Source organism: Oryzias melastigma, linkage group LG16 (assembly GCF_002922805.2).
Source record: "Oryzias melastigma strain HK-1 linkage group LG16, ASM292280v2, whole genome shotgun sequence".
Lineage (NCBI taxonomy): Eukaryota > Metazoa > Chordata > Actinopteri > Beloniformes > Adrianichthyidae > Oryzias > Oryzias melastigma.
Window position 1 is genome coordinate 8981412 of NC_050527.1, and position 12482 is coordinate 8993893.

At 36.6% G+C, this 12482-nt stretch overlaps 1 protein-coding gene across 1 annotated transcript; it reads right to left on the bottom strand.

The window, feature by feature from the left end:
• Positions 1-2: 2 nt before the first annotated feature.
• On the bottom strand, positions 3-11487 carry stx17 (syntaxin 17). The gene is made up of 8 exons (XM_024267249.2): positions 11277-11487; positions 10992-11049; positions 9430-9640; positions 9276-9341; positions 6549-6857; positions 5400-5450; positions 3242-3328; positions 3-971 (listed from the first exon to the last, which is right to left on the bottom strand). The coding sequence occupies exons 3-8, from the start codon at positions 9550-9552 to the stop codon at positions 684-686; spliced, it is 924 nt and encodes a 307-aa protein (XP_024123017.1). The 5' UTR covers positions 9553-9640; positions 10992-11049; positions 11277-11487; the 3' UTR covers positions 3-683.
• Between the last annotated feature and the right edge of the window lie 995 nt (positions 11488-12482).

A 12482-nucleotide genomic window follows, 5' to 3' on the forward strand; every position in this document is an offset into this window, starting at 1 on the left:
TATTTTTTTTTTTTTTTGTAGATGCATTTTTGGTGATTTCCTAGAATTCAAAAGGATAAATCTGAAGCGACATGTTTGCAAACGCATTTGTATTGTACATCGTGCCCCTCCATCCAGCGCCACAGACACCTGTGACATAACAGCCCACTTATCCTGATGGGAGTTTGATGCTCTTTTAAATCCGGACATCTCAGAGAACAACGGGTTGACAAGTACATTAAAAACCATTTTACAGATGTTGTCTTGTGAGTTTTGTTATGAAAATCTCATAAGTTGATTCTCTCGTTTATTTCCTGTTGTTTTTCTTCTGCTACATGACATAAAGACTTCTTTATTAGGCAACTTGACCAAATACAGTTTATTAGAAGGTCTGAACCACGGCACTTAGTGAGACTTTTTTGTACTTTAAGAATAAATCATTAAATTATAAAAGGGCACAATCACTCTGTCCTTCTATACACCATTACAGCTATTTTAGTTCATTTCTACAGACAGGAATGGAGACATTTGTAAATCAGGTAGATTAGTAATCTGGAAAAAAAGTTAACTCCTAAAAAAAATATTGTTCATTCAGAACATTTCAACATAGTAGTAGATGTGTTGCACATTAGTCAGTTAAAAATAAATAATTTGAACTGAATGACACATTTGGCCTTTTTGTGGCAACAGTTTAGCATAAATGTTCACTCGACCAGTTTTCCAGCTGTAATTGGTGCTTTCTGTTGGGGTCTTTCCTCCACACTTTGCTGTCCTTCGTGCGGCGGCGCCGTCAGTTCTTTCATCTGTTTGTCCACTTGAGTTTGGCGGTGCTTCTTGACCATGTTGCCACCAGCGAAGCCCAGGGCGCCCCCTCCGAGAGCCGCCGCCACCCCCGCCGCCTTGAACCCAGCCAGGAGGCCGAGCGGACCTCCCAAAACGCCACCCAGCAGCGCCCCGGCGACCGGCAACACCGCCAACTTGTAGCCCACCGCCTTGCAACACCAGAAGAGGAGACACGTTTTTAGAGGGACTCAACAAGCAGGCCTTTTTGGTGTCTTCAGAACGTCCTGCATGTGTGTATCCCTTTATGATCAGACGTCAGCCCACACCAGGTGGAAGCTAAACAGCCACACAAACAAGCCCGCATGTATAAACAGACGCTTGTGGAGCTCCATCAAAGACTTTTCATTATCTTCATATAGGAGAAATCAGAGAGATGTGGCCTGTGTGTTATTACAGCTGTTATCATCAGAGTCGAAGGTGCTCTTTGCTGATGGCAATTAATGACTGATTTCCAGACCGTCCTCACACACACACACGCAGACACTCACTTGATTAACACCTCACCATTAAATTAATGTAGTTCAAAAGCTTGCATTGCTGGTCCCAAACCCCCATGGCAGTTGAGGGAATTTTTAATTTCATCTGAGCGGAGTTAAAAGGAGTCTGCGCATATGGCGGTGAGGAAGCGAGGAGTTGTGTGGCTCCGTTTGTGTGCGTTTGTGTGTAATGCAGTTTGACCTGATGACAGATTACAAGCGTTCAAACATGTTAAAACATCTAACATCCTTCTCATCTGGTTTATCTTCTTGCTCCTTCATCTGATGAGCAGACCAACTCATCCACCAGTGACCTTACAGAGGAGACACCTTCCTGTGCATTTCATTAACAGAAGGGATTTAAGATCTATTTATATTAGAATTTATGTGAACTAAAATACAGGTTTGACTTTTAAAAAAAAATATAGAAATACTTTTAGAGGCAGAATAGCCAAGTTACATTTTCTTTTGTCTTGAAAAAAGCATTTAAAGTATAATTTTTTTAATGTGAGACTTGAAAAAAATTACACAAGGAAATACAAAGTTAAGCATAAAATTGCGATTTAAGTATGACACAAAGATATTTAGCAATAAATTATGTAAATTTTATATTTAAAATAATTTTGGTTCTTCTCAAAAGGTTACTGTTTGGATAGAAATTACTTAGTTTCGTTGATTCTTCAAGAATTTTGCTATCAAAGACATTATTGCATTATTGTCTGACAGAATCTTCCATTTTTAATTAAAAATTTAAATATCTGATATATATTTATAACTTAAAAATGTATAAAGTGAAATTGCAGAGTGGCAAAAAGTTAGACAATTAGTGCCAAAAAATTAAAGAGGTCACACAACTTTGGAATTAATGAAACACAATAAAAATGTACAATAAAAATGATTTTTACTTTTACACAAATTGAAACTATAAAATACAAATAGCATAAATAAAATGTGAGTACTTTTATCTGTACAAATATAAAAAGTGTTATTTTGATCATTTTTTTTTTATTTTGTGTCTTCAGAAACAAAATAGATGCTAAATAAAACAAATAAAATTGAAAACCTAAAAACAGACACTAAGGCGCTGTTTAGATTCTCCTCTTTTAATGCTAAATAATTTATGTTAAACGTATCTGCAGCTAAAAAAAAGTATAAAAAAATTATACTTAAAACATTTTTTTTTTATTTTGTGTACAAAATTTTGGCCATGAAAATAAAGGAGTTCAGCCTTTTATATTTTCTTAAAATGTCAATCTCTTACCATTTTATCTCTTTTATGATTGAAATTACATTTCTGTGTGTTTTCTGTTTCACTATTTTGAACTAAAACAAAGTGATGGCTTAACTCTGAATTTAAAAAGTATTTGGTAAAAGCATCAAACTGTGGCTCTTGTCTTGCTCTATTACTCTTGTGTGTTTGGGTTTCTGCAATTACAGTCTCCTTTCTTCACATCTCTATGACGTTCCTGCAGTGTGGGCGAAACAAAGATCGAAATAAACTGTAATCTGTTTTGTAGATTCACACAGGGACACCTTTAACAACAGAGCGAGGCTCCAAAAGAAGTGGGGAGTCCTTCTGCATATTAGAGACAGAAAGTTCTTGTTTGCAAGGGGCAGCAACTTCTCCCCTGGACCCCCAGAAAAACTATTAGACAGTAATTTAAACCTCTGCTCAACAGTCGCACAACACACACAAACATGTAAACCCCTTCTTCTCAGCCCTCTTATCCAGCCTCTATCACTCTCCCTACCCTCCATCCCTCTCCTCTCTCTATTTCCTTAATTGCAGCTTTCCTTCGTATTTGGGCGGATCAATAGGGACAAACGCTGTGGAATGGCTGGGAGGCAAAGTGCCATCGATCTCCCCATCTCCCAAACACCCCACGCACACGCATCGGATCATCAGCGCATAAACACACACACACCCATCCGAGGATACACACCTTCCCCAGGCTCTTGGCCCCCTCCTCCACGTTGGTTGAGGCTGTGTTGATGTTGTCCTCGATGCTGTCAATCTTCTCCTGCTGGGACTGAAGCAAGGGGGTCAGACTCGCAAAAGCGCACATTAACGCACACTCACATTCAAGCGTTTACTGACATGCTTTTTTGTGTGTGAGTGTGGGGCACCAGCCACCTGTTGAGAACAAAGATTTTTTTTTTTTTACCTTCAAATCTAAGTTTAAATGTGTGTGTGTGGAGGACACAATCAACACAGATTTCACAGGGGGTTAGTCGTACACTGAGAAAGTGTGTGTGCATGCGTGTAAATGTGTGGCATTGTGTAAATCTCATGAAATATTCAGAGTGGCAGCTGTCTCTCTCCATGTGAAGGTTGGATGGACACAGTGACCAAACAAGAAGCACTTTCTCCTCTTCCTCCATAAAAAACACCCCAAAAAAACAAACAAAAAAAAACCTCTTTTCTTCTTTCACCTGCTCTCCTCTGAACTAAAAATCCATTTCCCAAACTTAGAGTTTTATTTAACTGCCTTCATTTTAAGTTCATTCTCATTTGAAAAAACAAAAAACTTTTTTCATAGTGTTTATAAGCCATCTGCAGAAAAGAGATGAGAATACTCATATTTATGCTCAGTCGTGCACTTGTCTTTGACGTAAAAGTTGCACTTCTTCTCTGTAGGGCAGACATTAAAGCGACAATAAATAAATAAAAATAAAAAAGAGGAAGATTTTCACACTGCAGTGCAAAAACAAAATCCTAAAAAACATTGTTTCAAAATGTCTTATTTTTAGTCTTGCAAGAAGATAGTTTTTAAAAAGCAAAACAATCGTAGTTAAAGAAAACATCTCAGTGACTTTTGGAAATAAGAATTTTTTCTAAAATATATATATATATTTAATCCTAGAGCACTATCGCTGTGTGATTTTCACCCAAGCAAAAGTATTTAAATGATGTTCAATATGTTGCATTTTCCTGAGTGTCCTGGGTAAAGTCTCACATGTCCCAGGAATGGGTGGACCAACGGCCAAATCTCTACTATCATTATTATTTTTTTTTTCAGAATTTGTTGTTTTTAAATTTTTGATTTTTTTTTTTAGTAATTTTGAAGCATGTTATTAGGATCTTATCATGTTTTAATTTTCCATTTTGTTACATAAACCCTGCTTGAAAATAAAAGAAAACGAATCAAAAATGATCACGTTTTGTCAAAATTTGATTTTTTATGAGAAATACTTTATATTAGGTATATTATATCAGGTAAAAATTACCCAGGCAAAAATAACTTATAGTGAAAGTGCTCTAGGGTTAAAGAACATTGTTAAGTATTAAAAATTATTCACTTATTTTTAAGTGGAAGTTTCCTTTTTTTAAGAGGTAGTTATTTTTCTGCACATCCAAGAGCTTAGAAAGAGAATATTCTTAGCGGTATTGAAGATTATTTTTTTTAAATAACTTTTTCTTGAAGTTTATTTCCTGTTAAATCAAAAACTTTTTCTATTAAGAACTGCATATTCAAGAGTTCTCTATGTTAGTAGTAAGACTCAAAGAAAAGGAACAAACATGACGCAGAAACAAACAAAGACACAACCACTCACTCGGTGTTTCCACTGTGGTTTAGAACGGGAGTATTGCTCCCTAACGGCGTCTTTCCCCCTCGAGACGCCACAACATGTCTATGCTCTTTCTGCAGCCTCCTTTGCACAAACACAGACGTCTTCACTCTCTCCTTCACTGCTAATCTCTCCTTCACTCCCTGCTCTCCTCCCTTCATCCCTGAGGACAGAGTCATAATCTGAACCGTCTGTTCTCCACCTGCCGGTTGCATCCCTCGGTTCCCTGGCCTCCCCTCCTGTGACAACCTGCTGTCTTCTTCCAAATCCGGCCCCTCCTCCCCCCCGTTTCCTCCTCCTTCTCTCCCCTCGTCCTGGTCGAGGGCCTCCCGGGCCCCAGCAGTTCTCCTGAGCTGATCCGTCTCAGAGGAACCTTACCAAGCAACTCCAGCCCAAATTGGTCAAATGCGCTCTACTTCATGGAAACAGTGTTGCCGAGCAGCCTCTGTTTGTTCACTGTGCAGACATGTGCATTCAGAAATGCATGCGCCCTTAGAATAGGAGGCAAACATTCTCTGTGACTGTACTTACACGGACGAGCAGAGAGAACTCAGTCACCAAGCCGCTCAGCTCCTTCAAATCCTGAGGGGGAAAAAGTAGCTATTAATTCATAATAAATATTATTATTCTCTATAACACAACAGAAAGAGAGGGCGTCCTCCCTTTGACACACAACTGTTCTGTTTATCCATGTTCAGGCTGGCATTTTGCCACATATGTGTCACAGAGAAGAAAACAGATGAAGCAGGGCTGTAACAATTCATTTTAACTGCAATTTGATTCATAATTTATGGTTGACGATCCAATTCATAGTCAATATTAGTTCGGTGAAGTTTTCCAGATTCCTTGTTTGTCTTGCAAGATAATCAAGTGTAAACAAGTGAACAATAATTAATGGCAAATCCATTCACATTTTAGTTTCATACAACTGTTGTTTTTCCACATTAAAATAATACAAATGGAACATTATTAGAATACTATACCACACTGTATGGTTACACAACTTCTCAAAATTCAATTGTTTCCACACATTGGACTATAATGATTGATTGATCATTTTTTGTTGCCATTTTGTTGTCTTGTCTGCTGTAAAGGCTCTTTGTCGTTCTTAGGTTATAGTAAAATCTTGTTTCAGTTTGAGGGCTAATGCATCATCTGAAATGGCCAGCATGTACATAGTTAATAAAAATTAAAACTGTGCCTAAATGTATTAAAGGTATTTTTAGTGCTGCCATACTTGAATAAATAAAAGGAAGAAGTTTTGTAAAATAAGCAAAAAAAAAACAAAAAAAACAAAAAACACATCCACAGGAAATCACATTATCTTTAATCTGAAAAACTACTTAGATCTGCAAAAACAGTCCCCTTAGAAAAAAGTTTCCAGAATAAGTTCTTAAATAAGCAAAAAATAATAATAATATCTGCCAGTGGGGTAAGAAAAGTGGCCTAACCAAGAATTCTTATTTTAAGAGAAATATGATTGTCACTAATGTTTAGGGACATGTTTTCTCAAAAGTACGATTATTTTGCTCTTGAAAAACTTGGAAAAAAAGTGTTTTTACATGATCAATGCTGCATCCTAAAGTCTACCATTCTATGAAGGTTTGAAACAGTGAAAGTCAGACCTCCACTTGCAAGACTTAATATAAAGAAAAAAGTTCAAAATCCAGCCATGCGTACCCCTTCGAGGTTATCCCAGGATTCCGCTGCGTTCTGATCTGCAGGGATTTCTGGAAGGTGGAGCTGACTTTGTTTTCCCGCCTCAAATTTATCGGCCTCGTCATCGGCGCCGTGGCAACTGCTGGACTCACATCCGGGCGGTCGTGTGGCGAGTGTTGGTGCGGAGTCTGAGTGCAAAAGCAGAAAGTCTCTGGCGGCAGTTGAAGCTCTGTCCCTGACGGGCCTGACGAGTGCGTCCAGAGCCGCAGAATCTTCAGCACGGACCCGGCCGCACAGCGTCTCCATCTCTCTGATGTTAGCTCTCAGTTGCTGGGAGAAGAAGCAGAGTTTCTGCGTGAACAGTCGCCCCATCTGAACGTGGGTGAGCAAATAAGCAATAAAAAGCTTTTCAAAAGAATCAATTGCTTGATTAAAGGGAAGAAATAAAAGAAAACCAACATTTAATTCAGGGTGACCACCAGAAAAAATATGTCAAACTAAAAGATCAGACCAATTATCCAGCAACTGTAACGTAAAATCAAAACAAAAATGAATATAGCTTTACTAAAAATGACTGCACATCTCACAAACAACTTCCTTTACAGCAATGGCTTGCAGCAACAAGCTTGAATACTATTTAAGTGTGAGTAATGTGGAATGTGTGCACACATGTGTGGGTTGATGAGAGCTTAATAGGGTTTAGATATGAGGCTGGGGAACACAAGAAATGCCCTGAGGGTGACAGGAGGATTACATCCCCGCCACGAGCCCTGCAGGCCGCATGACCAGGACTCAAGGGGTCGGCCTGCTGCCAATAACTTATTCTACTAATTACAAAACATAAATAAACATATCCTTACATGTAGAAGCTATAATAATATTAAAATATGGGAGGACAAGAAAACTGTTAATGAAATGAAGTAATGCCACAATCAAGAAGGTATACACAATTAAAAAAATAGAAATAACCATTTACATTTTTTTTAATCTTTTTTTTTTATAAATACAGATTTAAAGTTTTTCGCCTTGCTTTATTTCTAAAACACTTTGCCTTTTTTATTTGTGAAATGTTTTTTCGACACAAAAACGTTAAAGTTGGGAATTGTTTAAAATATGTTAAAAAAAAATAAATAAAATATTGCCACTTTAGAAGACACTACAAGTATTTTACTGTTTAAATTCAATACAGCAGTGTTCATTCCCTGTCTTCAAGAGCCACTTGAAAAAGGGCAAGAGACTTTTTTGAACCGGTCTAGTCTAACACAATTGTTCTTATAAACCTTTTTTGGGGTTTATGTTACATATTTTTTACTTCTGCAACACGCCTATGCAGAATTGTTTACATAAAGCAACAGAAACCCTTTCCCAGGCTCAGAATGCAAGTGTTGAAGGTGAGACAAGCTGGTCTTTTTGAGATTTTTCTCCTGGGCTTTACGTGCTGCTACACAAGAGGGGAAAAATATCAATTATTGCATCGGGTGAGAATCTCTCTAAATTGACAGTCAAACAAATAAACCCCATGCATAAAAAGAGACAAAAATGTGATAAGAGAACAGAAAAAAATACTCATTTTTGATCCAATCTATCCGTTTTTGTCTTAAAAAACACAAACTCTCTAGTACACACACATTGGGCCACAACTAAAGTAGAAGCAACAAACCCCTACTCTGGATTAACACCATGAAGACATGAGAAAGCACTCTGTGTGCGCCCCTGAGGTTTGTGGGGTGATGGTGAGAGGATAGGTGTGTGCCTGTTTAGAGTTATTTCACGATCAGAAACACGGTGGCTTCCGGGCAACAACATCCCCTGAGGCGTTTCACACCAACCATGTGAACAAGCAAGTACTTAAACACACACACATCTTTGAGGTTTAAAAAAGGCTATTTCCTGACCAGATTTAAAATATATATAAATTTTTTGGATAAATCTCTTGGTTCAAAAATATTTTTAAGATCTTTTATTACAAATTTACTTTAGAGTTGTATCACTTTCTTTGTATCAAGTCTGTGTAAACTTTGAGACTTCATTACTATAAAGAAAAATGGCAGCTACAACATCTTGAACATAAACTGAGGATTCTGGGATGTTTTGCATTTCCAAGCACATTGACAAGCAAAGTTGCTGTGTCATCATGTGTATCATATATGTGAGAAAATGTGTCAGAAAATGAAAAAAAAAATAAGAATAAAAAGTAAGTTAAAAAAATACTTGTAGTATTTATAACTCAACATTTAGTTGAACTCTGTTCATGACAACTGAACTAATTCCATTTCTTAATGAACAGCACAAGGTACATCCTAAAGCTTTGGAGACAGTCGGACTGCTTTGTATTTTTTTTTTTTTTTTTTTGGATAAATGCCTTTTTCTTCTAACAAAACAGAATTCAAGTTGATTATTCTTGTGAGGTGTGGTTTAAAATATATGTGAGTGTCAGACTTATCTTTAAATGACCTCCAAAACAGGTCACTTAATTTGTTCACTTGAGCACTGTCTGCACTTAAATGGACAAAGGCATCAGTTTGCTGGCCTGACACCCACCTTTGATCTTTCGACAAGAAAAATATAAGAAAATCAAAAAATGTCTAGATTGACTGAATCTTAAGGCCAAGATCATTTAAAGATGCACAGAAAACCTCAATAGACAGGCATGCTTGGACATGTAAAATGTAAGTGTCCACCCTTTACTTATTATGTTGACATACTAAACTAATTGGTTTTTGATTAGTTTTGAGGAACTACTTCTACCTGAACAGTTCTGCTGGCGTTAATATGCTCCTGATGGAGGCGGTCCCATTGCTGGCTTTGCTGGTACTGTGAATATTAAGAAAAAAAACAAACAAACACTTATACATCTGAGCTTTGGATACGATCCTACGTCCAACCAGGTTTCAGCCGTCACCTTAAGTATGTTACTGTGGTGTTTCTGTAGCCGCTCCAGGTCTGTGGGTAGAGCCACTTTAATGAACTTGTGGATTGGAGCCTCCAGGCGTCTCAGTGTCAGCTTGTTGCCTTCCTCTGCCATGTGTCCCGCTGCGTAGTGCCCACAGCCAACACCTTTGTGCAACTCAAGACTCTCCACCTGCTCAGCTTTTTCTCACTGCACCCACACACTGTAAATACCAGAGAAGCAGGGTCTTGGTAAACGTGCAAATGAATAAATGAGGTAATACATGCATAATAGTGGCGACGCTGGGCCTCAATTTTGCAAGGATTTCCTCTGGATTAGTTTAGCTATGTAGCTAAAACAAAACCCAAACTGTTATAGAGAATAATGCTTGAATGTTCAACAAGGTAAAATTGTTTTAATAAGTTTCTTGAACACATTTTTTGCATGTTTTATTCAATTTTTGTGACTCCTGTAAATCTATTTTTGACTTAGATAATGGAACCAAACAAGAAATTCTGTGAATGTTTCTGGGAACACTCTACATAAGACCTCAAGAAATAGATTCTCAGGATCTCCTTTTCAGAATGACAGAACAGTTATTTAAAAAAATATAAAATATGAATCACCCTGTGACCCCAAAAGGGATTCATCAGGTTCTGAAGATGAATGGATTGATATAAATGTTCCCTTTGTTTCAAAAATATGTTTAAATCACTAAGCAGCGTTCCATTTATTCTGTGTAAAGTTTAAGTCACATTAACTGAGTGTGTGTAGTTTGACAGTCCAGGTAGAACTTGAATGGATGAGTCAAATCTAACTGTTGAGCTTTGGTGTGGCTCAACAGTGGATTTCAACTTATAATCTTTCTGTTTTTAAAAGCAGACGTTCTAAACTAAGCTTGGTGACTGGTTCATGGGAGGAATGCAGTGGTTAAAACTGATGTCCTGGATAAAAGTAGCTGGTGACTCCAGAAGAACTGACTTTTGCAGCACTCCAGTCTTTCTGAATCCCACCAAATCTCACCTGTGTGCTTTTTTTAAAATCATGTTTGTTCATTTTTTATTTTTTGTTTTGTTTTTCCAATCAACTATCAGTCAATGTGCTAAAATAAAGCACTCTGATTCTCCAATTAAAAAAAGCAAAGTGATCCTTTTCTGAACACGTGTTTAGTTCAAAGTCTTTATTCATGATAGATGACCTACTGATCCAGAAAGACTTTATAAGGGGTTTAAATTAATTAGTGGGACAGTCACAGTAGTTTATATGAAATTTTTCCATAATGTTCACATATTCTGTAGATTTTAATAAGGGTATTAATTGGATGAAAGATTTATTGTTCTTTATTCCAGATGTTCTACTTTATTGAGATGCATATACAGTAGATTTTTTGGAGATCCAGTTTATGTAAAGGCCCAAGTGTTTGGAAATCATACCCTGATCCTTTCCCTTTAGCTGTGTATATAAATATACTGGTTTACAACACACCAAGTGCAGAGTGATCCACGATTTGGGCGTTATAAAACACGTTTTTGTGGATTGCGAAAACATTTTCATAAGCGAAACATTTCCATTACCTCTCTTTATTTCGGTCTGGTCTCGGACAGGAAGTCATGTTGCATCGCCGTCATCTAACTAATGACGAAACAGAAAGTTAAAGTTGCTGACACGCATTCAGTTTTCCGTAAAAAGTTTTCCGGACAATTAAAAAAAATATAACAAAATAATAAACTTTTAACTCCTAATATAATAATGTAGGATGTACTTGAAAGGGACATACAATGATTAAAATAATCCAACAAAGTAGTAGTGCGACATAAAGCAGCTGTTTGCCAACTTTAACATGGACTTGTGGTTCTTACCATCAACAAAACCCGTCGACGATGTAATTTTCCTCCGTTAAATATCGTAATGACCCCTCTAGAAAATTAAAATGTAGTTATACAAATTTAATAAAAGACGTATCGAAGCTCTTTGTCTTTTTTCCTATTCTGACAGTTGTTTGTAAACAAGTTTTCTCCCAGTGCACCTACGAAAAGTTTCCGACTTCAAACAGCAGTTGTGGACACATCTGTTCCCAGTCCGCCCACGTACTTTTTTAAATTAATGATGTAAAAGCGTATTTGTCCTATTAATTTTGTCAGAAAAAATATTATAGTTATTTAATATTATTTTATTATTCATAAACTGTTTTCTACAAATGTATATATTTTTTAAAAGTTGGAGAATTTTTTCTTGTCAATTAAGTTATTTAAAATCTGTGAAAGCTGTTTTATCTGTCCCTAAAATAAATAGTTTCACTTTCTTTTTAAAAGAAGCTTAAAATCAAAATGTTGTGCTTAACTTTGCTATTTTTTAGTCTTAGTATGCAGTGTGTGAGGGGTATATTTTTAAAAACACTTAAGACTTAATTGTTTTTATCCTCACAAGGAGGGCAACTTGGCTCGCCTGTAAACATTTTTCAACTTTATAAACATAATATGCTCTTTCTGCAAATCAGCAATGTTATAATATTGATTATAATTTATATACATAATTTTATATATATATATAATTATAATATTTTACAGCTATTTTAAGAAATGCTTGATAATCACAATATAAGACATGTTTAACCTTTTCCAGACAATATGCTCAAACAAAATTCTTCGGAAAGTTCCGAAAAAAATACAGAGTTCATAGTACAAGTGGTTTACACCTTTGCATGAGTGAATCTCAATCATGATAGTGCAGAAAAACAAAACCCTTCTCTTTTTAGATTAACTGCAAGTTTTGTGGCTGGGTAACATTTGGTGCCAGAGGTGGGTGGGGTCTTTGCATGTATAGTCTTTTACATAATATTTCCAGACTGTGGATTCTTGCCCTTCGATATGTGAAACGTGGGACATTTAGAAATGTGATATTATCGTGACAACCAGACAGTAGAAAAAAAGCAAACAAAAAAAAAAAAACTTTTCAAAAAACTCAAACCATACATGCTTTCACACTTTGCTCTGTGGTTGATCAATCCCGTGGAACGTTTCATTAAGTGAGATATTTTTGTCTGTGTTGACTTTGGAAGACAGAAG